The sequence below is a fragment of the Fulmarus glacialis genome, unplaced genomic scaffold (assembly GCF_000690835.1).
Source record: "Fulmarus glacialis isolate BGI_N327 unplaced genomic scaffold, ASM69083v1 scaffold46037, whole genome shotgun sequence".
Taxonomy (NCBI): domain Eukaryota; kingdom Metazoa; phylum Chordata; class Aves; order Procellariiformes; family Procellariidae; genus Fulmarus; species Fulmarus glacialis.
The window spans coordinates 1-14,692 of record NW_009222191.1 but is presented as its reverse complement, the minus strand read 5'-3'; the positions used below and the strand labels follow the sequence as shown (position 1 = coordinate 14,692).

The following is a 14,692-nucleotide window of genomic DNA, read 5'->3' as shown; positions in this document are numbered from 1 at the left end:
GCTAGCTTCAGGGGCAGAGCCTCTCGTACTCTGCCCGACGGAGGCTGTGGGGACCTGGGCCATCATTGGACCTCTTTCAACTCCCCCATATGGCAAAGGGAAAGCAGGATGGAGCCAAAATGCTGTGCAATCAAAACGGTAGCCTCTCCCAGACAGAGATGCTGGCATTTCTGCTGGGGTAAATCTGTTCGATAGAAGAGGACTGGGCTGAACTACCTGACGCTCGCCGTGGGTTAAGATGAAAATGGGGACAGTGGCTTAGCTGAGCCACTTCATGCATTTGCCCTCCTCTAAGCTGGACTGGGAAAGTAGTCGGTGAGGGTCAAATCGTGAGCACCCTTCTCACTTAAGTTGTCCATTAAGTCACTGGAGTCCCTGGGGTAGGGCAAGGTGGCAAAGTGAGGATCCTGAGCTTTGGTGTAGTTCATCTCATGTTTCCCTCAATGCCCCAAATGATTGTGCTGCTGGCAGGACAGTAGCCTCCTCTGATACTTGCTGCAAGCACTGATGAAAGGGAGAAAACGAACGCTAGAGCACACTGAGTCACGCACCGGATGATCTGTTTCCTTCTTCCCTTGGACGAGACCACTTACCCTTCTGTGTGCTACAAAACATAGAGGGTTTAAACCAAAATCATCGGGAAAGCAAATGTGAGTTTGTACTGTGTAGAAGTAAACAGCTTTTGTAACGCAATGAGATTTACACAGGGCCTGATGCGGTCAGGGCAGAGTAGTCCCGAGGAAGTTAAGGGCTGCGAACACGATGACTGAAGAGCTCTGGACCACTTGCGCTCTTGCTTGCACTCAGAGAAATGATGTTCCACAACCCATACCACTGTCTGGTGTTTGCGTGTGTGGGAAGCTAAACACATTTTTCCACGCAGCCCTCGTGAGAAGAACGGATGGGTTTGCTATGTGCTGGGCACTGACGTGGGGAACGCACCCTTCACGTGTTCTCACTCCTTTGTGGCAGGCATGAATATCACTTATGTTATCGTTCCATCAGGGGAGACTTCAGTTTTGTTCCTAGAGCAACTCTTCAAACAGGGCAGTCGCCCTATGTGGTATTTTAAAGGACAGCCCAGTTACTGGAGTGTAAATTAATAAAGCAGGTTGTTGGCATCTAAAGAGAAAGCTAATGTCCTTAGTGCCTCTTCAACTGGTTCACCCTTGGTACTGTCACTTACGAGTGGTTCCCCAAAATTTCATCGAGGTTGATGTCTTTCATCCAGTCATCGTTACCAGGTTCCGTTTTCAGTAAAGAATCTATAAAGTCTGAGTCACTGTTGAGCGCAGGTCCTATACTGTCACCTTGCTGGTTCAGAAAGTCAAACGCTAGGTCATTACCATGGTCACTTCCTTGATAAGCCCGAGAGTTTTGGTTGGTAGATGTGAAACTGGTTGATGGCAGAGATGACGGGGGTGTCATACTTGCTCCTGGCTGATTCAAGGTAGGCACAGTCTGTCCTCTCAGCTGGTTAGGTCTTATGCTGAGACCTCGTAGTGAGCCAGCAGATTGTCCATTTAGAGTCTGGTGCATTTGGTTTAGAGGAGGCCTCATTTGGACTCCCGCTGTTAACTGATTAAGAGGTGCCAATGCACGTTGAGGAAAATGCTGGTTGCCTACGTTGCGTTGCAAAGACTGGCTAGGATACGGAGTGCCGGTGGGGAAACGGACCCCTGCGGGTTTCAGTGCATCCTGCTGCTTCACTGCAGCTTCTTGCGGGGCCCAATTCTGGGCAGTGGCAGTAGCTGTGATCATCACGTTGGCTGGCCTTTGTGTGGGGATACCTGTGGCTCCATGGTTCAAGCTGGGTCTTACTTGCTGTGAGTTGACCACAGACCCCGTCCCAAAAGCCGCTATGTTGTTTCCCTGCGTCATGGTTTGCTGTCGAGACATCATGGGGTTATTCTGACTGGGCAGAACTTGATTTTGGTTTCTGTGTGGCTGCATTTGGTTCATTCCTGAAGTCACATTGTATGCGCTTGGTTGGTTGCAAGGAAGGTTCCCGTAGCAGCCCATACTCCGAGCGGCAGGAACAGAAGGCATTCGGGTCCCAGCGGGGGTGGACATGAGGCTGGAGCTCTGGGGCATGATGCTATGAGTTGAAATTGGGTTGGATAAGGACATGTTGTTGGAACTCATACTCACAGCTGGTGAACCACCTGGAAAGGAGAAAACAAAAGTCTTAAAACAAACATGAGCACATCAATGCGTGGTGTCATTCAAATACCAACAGGTTAAAAATCCAGTTTTCTAGCAGCAGAATTTCTTGAAGGAGGTACTTTGCTCTTAAGAGGACTTGCATGAACTTGCTCAAGGCCTTAAAGATGCCTATCATCCAGAGGGTGGTTTGGTCTATATCAAGGCATTGGTGGTCTTTCCATCCCTTCAGAAGACATCAGGTAAGCCAAAACCAGTGCTCATTGTAAGAGAAATATTGGAGCAGGGAAAGACAGACAGAACCACTGGGCAGGAGAGAAGAATTTTCTGCCTTTTTTTACAGAAGTGCTAGACACCTCGGACAGGACAAAGCCTGTCTAAGTGAGCAGAGGCAGAGAAGATCGAGAACTTTTCTTCCTTACAGGGCATGGCTCATCCTGGTTCCCTCTAGAGACAATGGGGAGTGATAGGCACCATCATCGGGCCCCTTTTCCACCTTTCTTAGACACCTACAGCAGTGGTATCTATCCCTTCTGGAAATGCCTGTCCCAGATGATAGCAGGAGCCTAGACTGTGTCTCACACATTTGCAACACTCAGAACCTCCCTCCCAGCCAGGTGCTGGGAGAGCAGCTCAGCCCGGTCTGTGACCTGCTTGTCCTCCCGCGTGGCGGCCGAGCAGGCATGAGGACATGGCCTGGCGAGTGCCACCCACGTGCCCCTTCTGAGCTCCATTCCCAGCTGGGCTATGGCCATTTGCCCCTGAAGAAGCTGACTTGCCCATGAGGGAGCCACACATGATACCCGATGTGCAGGCATTTGCTGCACATGAACATCACCTTTTGTGCATCAGAAAACTAGAAGTTATAAGTTAGCACGAATCTACCATTCGTGGTTAATTCTGCTCAGTGGAGGATTTTCCTGTACCTGACATCTGCCAATGAATCACAAGAAGAGAGGTTTTGCTTCTCTTCAGCCTCCAAACCTCGACACAAGCTGACTTCTGTGAGAGATTTGTGGCTACATAGTCTCTATTTTGAGGCCACAATAAGTCACTTGTGCGATGTAGGCTGATTACTTATGCAGTGCAAGGTTCTGAATTAATCCCTGAGAGACTGGTTGAAGAAGACCAAACATTTTCTAAACACAGCCAGCGTAGGTGGCACTGTGGAGAACCCCCCTCTGCACACAATCAGCTTCTCCACAGCTTAATTCCCTTTGCTACTGTCGCTTCCAGTACAAGCCCTACAAGAAGTGCAGCTAGGAGAAGTCAGGTTCAAGGCAAACAAAAGGAGATGTTTCTTCACACAGCGTGTGGGTCAGCTGAGGAAATCTTTGCCACATGGCACAGTACAAGCTAAATTCTCGTACCACTTTTGGGTGGCTCCCAAAGTGTGAGAAAAGCTGTTGAATGGGCTTGCTACCAAGGTACCACCGCATTTCGGGAATTCCCTGATCCTCTACCAGAGGAGGAATGGAGGAACATACAGCCCTGGAGCTTTGCTATTTCATAGGTAGCAACAAGTAGCAATTGTTGGACATGGGACACTGCCTTGGTTTGATCCTTCATACATACAACAAAACCAGACTGAATTTGACTAACTTTGACTACGTCATCAAATCTTATTATATATTAGTCTGTGTGATTAATTTTATTAGTTGGTCCATCATCAATTCCTTCTTACTGCACAGGTGCTTCAGGACTGTGATCATGCCTGCAGCATTCTCCAAATACATCAGTCTCGGCATGTGGCATGTTTTCCAGTCCTTCGGTCCTTCTAAGCTCTTTTCAGAACTTGACAGTTTTCCACATTTGATTTCAAGGCTGCACATCACAGCCGGTCACAGTAAAAGCTCTTGCACATCTCCAACATGGATGTAAAGTAAGCTCTTTTTTTCTTGTTCAGCATCATCTCAGACTGTTCATTCTTTCGCTTGCAATCACACAGCCTGTTTCCAGTGATATCTATCAGCCATTTCCTTATGTGCCATGTTAATTTTGTATCACTCTGGTTTCTTAACCAAAATAGGCAGTACGAAGTCAGATGCTTTAAAGGACATTACCTGAACAACTGTTACCTTTATCAACCAAAGTTGTGGTTTCATTGAAAAAAATACCATGCTAGTTTGAAAAGATTCTTTTACATCAGCCCATGTTGCCTGACATTAATTATATTCCCTTCCTAAATTCTTTATTATTCAGGCTGTATCAGCTCCCCAGTATTTTTGCTGAGCTCTGCAGTAGGTCACTAGGGCTGCAATTACCTACTTACTCTTTTAATTTTTGTCATGGCATTAGCAGTCTTCCTTGGAGTTTCAAGACTAAATAAAAAGTAACATTAAGAATTTGGAGAACCTCTCAGCCAGCTCTTTTAAAACTCTTGAAGACAAATCATGCGCATACATATTTAAAAAGTCTATGTTTAGAAACAGCTGTTTAATATACTGTTCCTGTTGAAATTTCACCATAATGATGTTCAGTTCCCTCAGACTGGAACCGAAGAAAAAATTATCATACATTTCTGCCTTTTCTGCATTATTTTTATACATATGCTATTTCCATTTAGTAATGGATCAAAGGATTCCTTTTTTCCTTAAGTACTTAAAGATAATCTCTTCCCAAATCATTGTTAACACTGAGTGTGGCTCCACAACCAGAGTTGCTTGTTCCAAATCAATATAAACATATATACCTCATCCTGGAAGGCAGGCTTTTCCACAAACTGGCTCCAAGCAGGAGACACTTGACTATAGAGAATCTAATTGTCCTAACAATTATGTTGTCCTAACTTAAGCACCTAAATTCAGTCCCTGAGCTGGGCAGTCCCTGGGACAGGAGATGCTATGAGGAGTCCACCTGGTTTTACCCCCACAGGTACAATCAGATTCTCTTCCCTGTTGTCCCAGGGAGCCCCTGAATTTCCAGAGCTAACTGAATTTAGCTCTGGAAATGAAGAGAAGAAAATCAGCGCTCAGCAGGCAACCTCACGATTAGCCCCATCTTTGGCTTTGCTAGTGGGCTGTGTGTTGCTCACTCCCTTTTGGAAATACTCTAACATCTTTTCGCAGGGCTGATAGAGATGGGGGCCCTGATTCTTTGCTCCCGTATGCTGGTGCTGAAGAAGAGGAATGGCACAGAAATCGGTGGCATTTCAAAAGAGCTGCTTCTCTCCCTCCAGCTGAACTACAAGTTTGTGGAGTCACTTCTCTTGCTGCTGGGATGAAGCCCCTCCCGGGGTGACCCTGCCAGCTGTTGAGCAGCCCCCAGGGCCACCATCGCACTGCTCCTGCAAACGCCACGCTCTTTAAAGAGCACAAGTGGTCGAGACATGGATTGTACTTGTTGTGCAAAAGATGAAGCTTCCTCTTTCTTTGTATTGCTATTTTTATCCTTTTATTTTTAACGCAAATATTTTCCGTTCTGATTTCTTCCAGATGGGAAGAAATGTCTTCCCCAGCAGTGCTGTGTACAGCAGCTGGGCACCCCAGGCTACGGTGATTTGGAGAAACGCCTTCACTGCCCGATTCACCTGCTCTTGTCTTGGGGGTTTCTTGCCGTGACATGGCACTATGGGGAAAAGCATAGAGGAATAAAATAATAAATAATAAATAACCAAGTGTCTCCAAGCCCCTATGTAGTTTTATTTAACTTTTTGTCTCTTCTTCCCTGACCTGAGCAAAGCTATTCCCAGAAAAAGGGAACAGATTCCCTGCTGTTACTCCCTTATGCAAGAGTTTCCTAATCGCTCCATCTGGTAGCTTTGCTGCGAACTCCCAGCACAGCCCTTTCTCCCAGGCTCGCCTGAAGAGCTGCTCTCCTCCTTGGGCTCACTCAGCGGGGACTTGAGATTTGAATGGACAAGTGCTGCCAATCCCACATGTCTCAAACCCAGGAGATGGGACTCCAAATACCATGAGATTGGCAAAAAGTCCATCAGATTAAGAACAACAAGAAGAGCCATATAACAATGGCGATCTGCTTATTTTGGAGCCTTTCACAAATGTGGCTGCAGTCATTTCCATTTTCTCTCTCAGGCTAGAAATGGATTGTTTTTAAGTAAAAGCCAAGGATCTCAGTTAATCATTTGATTCCAGGAATGAGCCTTTAAACAACACACCAAATCACGGGATACCCCAGCACACTGCTGGGGTTGCCAACACATTTGTTTTATGAGCGCAGGAGGTACCAAGCTGGCAAGCAGGGCTCTCTCTGCCCCGTAGCATTGCCCTCACCATGGGTCATTACGCTGGCATCAGTGATGCTTGTGCAGATTTACTGAAGATGATAAATACTCAGGCCCGTTAGAAAGCAGCAGTTTCCAGACTGCAGCAATCTTATCGCTGCTAGAACTTGTACACAAAGCAAAGGAGTGCATGAACATTGCCTAAGCAGGCCAGCCTGGCCTGTCCACGCATAGCCGGGCTGTTGGCGCCATGGCCAGCAGGTTGGGCAGAGGGGTGGCACGTGAGCGAGCTGCACTTGGAAACTTGTTAAAAACATAATAGAAGCTGAAAAAGTTTTGCTACAAAGGACAGGTAGGAAGGAAAGACTCAGATCCGTGGCTGAATCTGCAGAGACAACAGTTACGGAAAAACAAACAAACCAAAACATCTTTTTTTTCCTCAGTGTGTTGTATACAAAGATATTGTAGAAGGTAAAGGATCCTTTTTATACTTAAATGCGCAGATGCTTTGCAGTATAAAGACCATCCTTTGATCCCATCTGCTGCATTTCCTCCCACCTCCTCTCTCTCCCCAGCATCTTTTCCTTACTCTGCCTTTGCTCTCAGAGCAGCCTCCAGCTAACCAGCAAGATGAACACCATGAAAAGCCAAATAGGCAGTCCTGTGCTCCCAAAACTAGACTTTCCAAAAAGGTGAGGGCTCAAGAGCTAAAACCAAGGATTAGTCCTGAAGTGTTGGGCATTTTCTGCCCTGGGCAGTTCTGGCTGAAAGCAGGGGCTTTTACCCCACTGTTTGACGGATCTGTTGAAATGCTGCTTGTAGAGCAGCACTGAGGCCATGACCGTGGCATGTTAAACAGACCAAAAGTTGAGATGCTCGCTCTGGTTGCCCATGATGGCGTCATATGAGATACTTAAATATCAGTATGAGGGTCCTCACACTGTACATGAGCTGCCATTCAAAGGGATGGATAGTTCTCATCTCAGGCTCTGAAGCAAGACGTACCATGTACATGAGAGAGGCATCTGGATAGAGTGAGGTTGCATAGTCAAGAGGACACCTTTGTATCAAGTATTTGGGTGCACTGCCTCAGTCATTCCCTGTGCCTGAGACATGCAGCATCAGCCTGGATGAACCACCAGCTGGTTCTCCAGATCATGTATCAGCACTTCTCAGTGGTGAGGGGCAGTAAGGCAAATAGCACAGGAGAGCAGCAGCCACCACTCACTGCCTCTGCGGTGATGTAAGTGGATACCCAGAAAATCAGGCCCTTGTTATCAGTGCACAGATGACTCTTCTGGATGGTCTTCCAGCTGGAAGGAAGGAAGGAAACAGTTTCATTTAGCACATGGGCACTTACCAGGATATTGGTTTGCTTGTTGCATGTTGACCACGTTCCTTCTTTGGTCTTTATAATCTGGTGGCGGTCGTGTCAAGTGTCTGTTCAGCTGATCTTGTGGAGTGATTTTCTCCTAGAGGATTTGAGTAGAAATATATTAATTTGCTTTTCTTTATGCTTTCCTGGCTCTGTGTTTTGCCCACCACTTTCTTTTCTCAGTATTTACAAAGCTGAAGTGTTGCTTCCTTTCACCCTGTCTGGTGGACAGGGGAGGCAGCTGTGAACCTGTGCCATCACCCACTGAAGGCTGTATGGAAACCTTTCTGCTGGTTGTATTGTGTTTGAGGTATTATTGTATCTGGTCTAACTTTCCTTAAAATCACTGAGAGTTGCTCAGCCTATGCGAACGTTGGCCACGTCTGCACTGCAGTACAAAGTGTCCTCCGATGTCTGCACCTTCTTGCTCACCATCCTCATCAGACAGAGGAACCTGGTGGTTCCTCATGGCTCCCCCCCTGCCTGTGCAGCTGGGTTTTCTTTCAGAGAAAGCACAGAGGCAGGCCGAACACCCAGGTCTAACCCAAACACACAGCCGGGATGCAGCTGGGGAGCGATGAGGGTCCAGACCTGCAAAGTCCACACCTGACCCTTGTCTGCATCAATGTTCATTAACCCATTTCACCTATGCTGACCTCTCAGCGTGCACAGCTGGCAAAGAACATTTCAGCTTGTCATCCACAACCCCAGCCATGCCCATCCCTCACTCTCTCCTTCCTTCTATCCTGGAGGAGCTCCCACAAAAATCAGCAAAACCTGTTGCTTTGTTTTCCCTGGTGCCTCTCCTCACCAGGGATGCCAGCAGGACACATGGCCAGGGTTTAGCAAGGACAGTGCTGGGCTGGGCTGGCTGGTTTTCATACTACTCACCATTGCCCTGTGCTTCCCCGTACACGTATGTGGTGCTGTCATTCCTCTTACACTGGGAGTGCAAGCACTGGGAGAAGGACAGCGGGGAAAGATTGCAGAAAAAGCTGATTAGTAGGGGAGATTTTTTTATATTTGGGCACATCTCTGGTGAAGGGAAGATAGAAATCCAAGTCCTTGAACTGAAATCTGACTAACTGCCCTGTGTTCATAAAGATCTGGGAAGCGCAAGCACTGGAGTCAATGGCAAATCTCTGATCAGCATCACCGTGAATTGATGCCTCCAGAGTGCTACTGCCCACCCACGAGCAACGACTCCTTGGGATACATGGCCCCACGGCAGGAAAATGTGGGTTTGACCACCTCAGTCACTGTAAGTCATTGCCGGTGCGCACATGTCTCCTGGAGTCGTGGCTACTGGGCAGCTGCTGGGCTGGCTTCACCCCTTCTCTGCAATGTGCCTGAGTTTCATGCCTGGCTGCTAGAATGGCAAACTGGCTTGTCAGCGTGAAAAAGAGTCAGGCCCTGGCTGGTGTTGGATGTCCATCAGAGGGACAATTTGGAGATCTTCTGCCTTAAAACAACACGCAAACAGACCTTCTCATGAAAAATCTGTTTTTTCTTCTGCCAGGAGCACTTTACAACACTGGGAGGAGAGCCTTTCTTGCGATATTTAGGTATTTCCTTAATGCACTCTGGGACTGAGGGGTCTGATGAAGATTTATAAGGTTCATTTTAACATACCGCTCGACCTGAACCCATGTGAAGAAGAAAGACGAGTTATCTCCCAGGAAATCCCTGCAATACATGTAAAAACTGTAGGCAGGTTTTGTGTGTATTTCTATGAACACGATACAAAAGCAAATGCAAGCTGATTAAAAAAACGCATTCTGTAGAGTGATTTTAATTTTTATTTTACTTATTTTTAAGAAAAGCTACATGAGCAATTAACTTTCTGTTCTGCTAAAAACTCTGACAGAAAACTGCAGCGTTTTGAGCTGACTTGAAACTGCAGTTTTCTTCTGCATAAATTAAAAAGTCAACAAATATTTCCCTCATAGGACAAATGAAATCCTTAATTTCAAACTCAAGCTTTCTAATTGTATTTTTGGAACGGAAATAAATTTGTAAACAAAAAGATATTCTCTATAAAAAATGGAATAATTTTTTTTAAAACATCCCCACAAAAACGTGAATGTTTTTCCACTTCTGTGTTGTTCTTTAATTACTGAATGGCATTCACTAAATGTGTTAGTATTTCTGAGTCTACATCTTTATAGAGAAAAGAAGGTTTTGGATTCAAAATGTGAGGCCAGCATGAATGGGTCTACCCTGTAGCCTGAGAGATGCAGGTTGAGGTAAATAAGCCCCAGGCTCGGGGTCTGCAGTCATTGCAGCCTGGGGGAAGGAAAGGTGTGGTGTCACCTCCGTCCTTGCCCAGAACCCTCCCTGCAGCCCTTCCCCAGTTGCCACAGGGCACCTGTGTTGCTTTCTGCCTGCCCCAAGGGCATGTCGAGCTCAGCTCCTCTTCTAGGACTTCTCTCTTCTCCTGCTTTGGCAAGCAGGACTACCAAGGAACGGTGAATACGACGATGCAGAGGGCACGTGCTACTGCTCTGGGCAGCTGGGATTCCCCCCAGTTGCACTGGCCATGGGTGATGGGCCATGAAGAACCTTCAGCTGACTCAGTTTGTGCAGTATCAATGGCACAAACAGTATCGATGTTTTAGTGGAACAAAACCAGTGGATTCTAATATTTATCACTCCCAACAAGACCACAAATATCCCCCATGCATCATAAAATGACCAGAAACTCCCAATTGGTGTCTCAGATACCAAGGAAGAGAGAAGAACTGGCTACAAATATCTGGAAATGCAAAAAGAAAAACAGAGAAAGGAGGACTCATGTATGATCCCAGCCAAGCACACAAACTTGTGTTGAACACTAAAATCGATGTACCTGATCCTTGTTTACACACAGGCACTTTCTACTATGCTGCCTAGGTTGCAGAGCCTGGAAGTCAACTTTCCTCTGTGGTCAAAGTAGTGTAGCAGTGCACCTTAGCTTATCTTGCAAAGAAAACCACTGACAATATTCATATGCCTCAAATTAAGCATACGCTTAGACGGTTCTCATAACGAAACCACAGTAGCTTGGATACTTGAGTTGTTTCATATAAACTGAAAAAGGTTTCAAAAGGGCTTAGCAAAGTGCTGAAAAATATGAAGACCTAGAAGGTCTAAGCATTGCCAAAATTACCTCGAAGTTTTGGGGGCTTTCTTCCCCCGGTCTTAGCTTTCTTTTCTATTGTTTCTACGATAATCTTTTCCATCTAAAATAAGGAATTGGAAAACTTACGGCTTCTGCCAACATCTGCTGCTGTAGAAGGAGTTGTTTTTGCTCCATCATTTGCCGTTGCAGAGCCTGTTTCTTTTCCATCAGTTGCTGATTCAACATTGATTGCTGGGATGAGTTCATGTAACCACTTCCAGTGTTTGGATTTGAGCAAGAACTGGAGCTTGGAGTGGGGCCAGCTCCCTGGCCTACCACAGAGTGTTGATCCTGAAACAGAAGAAATGGTTCGTGAAGGATGAAAATAATAACAAGCATCAAGAAAAGGAAATAATGCTTTTTATGCAATTAGCTCAAGTACAGGACACAGCCCACAGAGGACAAGCGACCGATACAAAGGCTTTGACAAAATAAGAAGGGGATTGAGTAACTTCATCGCTCATGGAAGACTCTGAAAATGTGCCAGGTGGTTCCAGTGGAAAACCTCAATGTTGTACCAGGAGCTTGGGAAACGTTAACAGAAGTAACAGAGCCGTCTTGGGGATCTTTCAGGAAACTTGCATCGGGCCGTATGGCAGTTTGTTTGACCACAAGGGAACAAACTCGGCGTCTGCTGGTTCCTACCATCTGGCGAGCAGCGGCAAGAAGTTACAGACTCTTTGCTAGAAGTGGCATCTATTCTTAGAAAATGCAGAAGCGGTAAGTTGTTATTTTGCAGTGGGGTGAGTGGTGCCGCTTTCATTCGTCCCATCACCTCCCTGACAAGAGCAATCTCTGAGAGATTGCTAATTGTCTCCCATTAGCGGCAGGATTAAATAGGCTTAGAGTTTATCAGCTTCCTTGGTAAAACAAATGTGTAACTAGACAGGACTTTGAAGAGGGCTTTAGGGTCTCCCTGGTCTTTGTGATGGATCTAGCTCCGCTTCCTCTTCCCTGTGTGCAGCTTCATGAGGAAGGAATGGCAAAAAGTCATCTCAGGGGGCAATGGGGAAGGTACTTGGGAACTCAGACCATGTACATACAGGATGAGAACCTATATGGGATGGCAACATGCTGCTTATTTTCTTTTACCCGTGGTTTCCCTTGGCAGCAATATGTTTTCTGTCTACTTGCTCCACCACTGTTTTTTACTTGGACCTTTACCAAATGTAGGAAATAGTTTTCTCAGTCCACACACAAAAATGTGTTACCCCACAAAAATATTCAGCCTATGTTGGATCACTTGATAGTCAGGTATTCCTTAGCTGCCCAGCTGCAAGGAAAATAGGAGACACTGGAGAGGTCACAAGAGTCATGAGAAACATCAGTTTTCTGACTCCACTTTGTTGTAATTCACCATAGGAACCAAACCACTTAATTCTGTATAACCATAATATAGCAGTGTATTTGCTCTGCAACACAGGAACCCCTGACAGCTGCAGTCTGATGGTCCCTGTTATACAGCGGTTCTCTCAATACCGAGGTGTAGCCCCAAGGTCTGGTCTACTACCCAGGTAAAGCTTTGCTCCATGGCCATTGCCTCCCATGGCATCCAGGGAAATACGGACTGACCAACAGTGAAGCAAGGACTGGCCAGGCATAGCCTACTCATGCCCTGAAGACTGCGGAGCACTGATGCTCATCACTTTGCAAACTCCAGGAAAGTTCATTTCTGTGCCTTAGCTTTTGCACACCCCCCCACCCCCAATAACACACACACACTACAGACTAATCCAACTTATCTTTCTACCATCTGGCATGGAAGAAAGACAATGATAGTTATGGGTATTTCTATTTTAAAATAGTTCTGTGGCTTTAGATGGGGCCACACGAGTGCGTAGCTAGCTAGATAAAGTATTTGACGTCTGTTACTGAAATAAAAACCATGACTTTCTTCTGGAGCCACCTGCAGCCCCCAAGGCAGTGTTACAAACCCACCCTTCAAAATTTATTGGGCTCTTACACAATTATATCCCGCACACTTTCTTTCAGTTCCAGAAGGAATCCAGGATTGCTCGGCACTGCCACATTTTTCAGCCCTTATGTTAGCTGCAAGATAGAAAATACCTCCTCTCAACAGACCTGCTTGCCAAGTTGTTGCGCAAACTTTTTTGTCTTTCTTAAAATATTTTGAAAAGAAAAATATGTTTCAATAAATTGGCTTTGACTTCTGTATTCAAATGACAACTCTAGCTTGAACCCAGCCACATGTTACATCCATTAATAGAATTCATCTGTTGTGTTTTTGCACAGATAATGCAGGCTCCCCCAAATGCACTTTCATAGTCCTGCATAAAAAAACCCCCAACAAAGCCCAACTTTTTCTCTCCCTTATCCCCTGCCAGCGCATATAAGCCGTGGGGAGGGATTTTGTTTTAAGATAAACCGCGTAGTGTCCATTCACGATACCTATCAAAGAAAGCTCTTCTGTAATAGCAATTGGCACAAAACATCAGCTGCTTGGCAAACAGGCCCTGAGAAAACAGTATAAATCATCAACTTGGAGCCAGTTTGGGGTTTTTTGCATTTGGTCCTTTCTCTCCTGTTCATGAAACATCAGCGTGAACCTATGAATCTACGATGTGTTACTTCTGCCTGCTGATCTTCCATCAGCAGCAATGCGATGGGAGAAGGAAGAACAGTTTCCTCATAAATCAGGGGATTAGCTGCACGGCAGTTTGACCCTTCGTGAACCGGTGCTGTCGAGCTTACTCTTACCCCACACTTGCATCGCTGCAAATCAGAAGGCAGAAGGGCTACACTGCTGCCAGGGACGTGGGGCTCTGCCCCCGCGCTTAGACAAAGCACGCTTTCCGACATCCCTGCCGAGGAAGGGAAGATTTGGGTTGGAGCTACCCTGCTTTCATTGAACTGTTTCATCCTGCTCTAAGCCTGGCTTTACCACAGCAGCTTTACTATGACTCCACACATCTAAAGCTGCCGGTGGCCTTTTGAACTTCATTCCTGGGTTCCCATGCCTGTGGTTTATGCACTTTAACTTTAGAAATCCCTGACCAAAGAAGGCCTGGAGTGGGACATGCGTGTCCCCTCGCCCAGGAGCGCCTCTGCCCAGCGGGCTGCAGGGACAGCCCAGCATCTTGCCTGCATGGTGCCTTGCCTGCACGGTGACACCATGTTGTTTCCCTGCATGGGGAAGGTAACGCTCTCCCTGCTTTGCCTCCAAAGAGGTGATGCGACGGGGAGCTCACCCCTGCAGCCAGCTGGGTGTTAGGGACGGGCTGGAAGCATCACACCTCTGACAGGGACAAGTGTCAGTCTGGGTTCGCCCCCAACTCCTGCTCCACTTGCTGGCACCGCTCGTGCACGCTGCGTCCCTCCAGCCCCGCAGAGAGCTGCAGCCCTTGCAGGGCCATGTCCGGTGCCAGCTGCGGCAGGGGCAGCAGCCAAGGGCTGAGCTGGTGTTCACCCAGCACCGCAAACCCCATCTGCTCTGCTGGTGCCGAAACTCCAGCACAGCGGTGCCCTAGGTGCAAAGCAGGCGCGTTGCACCCCGTTCTCTGATGGTACAGTGAGATATAAAGCCTACAAGAAGCAGGAAGAGTGGCAGAGGCAGTGAAAGCTCCTCAGAGCTGGTAGCATAACTGGGGTTTTGTTCATAAGCATCACAAAGAACATTATGCTCAAATGTTTAAATTAGCAGCAAATCAAAACATGTAAGACTGAGTCTGCCTTTCACTATCCCTGCTGCAGCTGACTTGTGTTCGTACAAATGAAGGGAAGTTTTGGCTTCTAACACACATATGGACTTTCCAAAATAGACTTTTCCTTCTTTTCTCTTTTCTTTTCTTTT

At 46.6% G+C, this 14,692-nt stretch overlaps 1 protein-coding gene across 1 annotated transcript; it reads right to left on the bottom strand.

Moving 5' to 3' along the window:
- Positions 1-1,182: 1,182 nt before the first annotated feature.
- LOC104071676 (mastermind-like protein 2) lies at positions 1,183-11,172 on the bottom strand (the record flags this gene model as incomplete). The annotated part of the gene is made up of 3 exons (XM_009581374.1): positions 1,183-2,165; positions 7,707-7,818; positions 10,969-11,172. Coding segments are annotated over 3 exons (1,299 nt in total), but the record flags the coding sequence as incomplete, so codon positions are not given.
- Between the last annotated feature and the right edge of the window lie 3,520 nt (positions 11,173-14,692).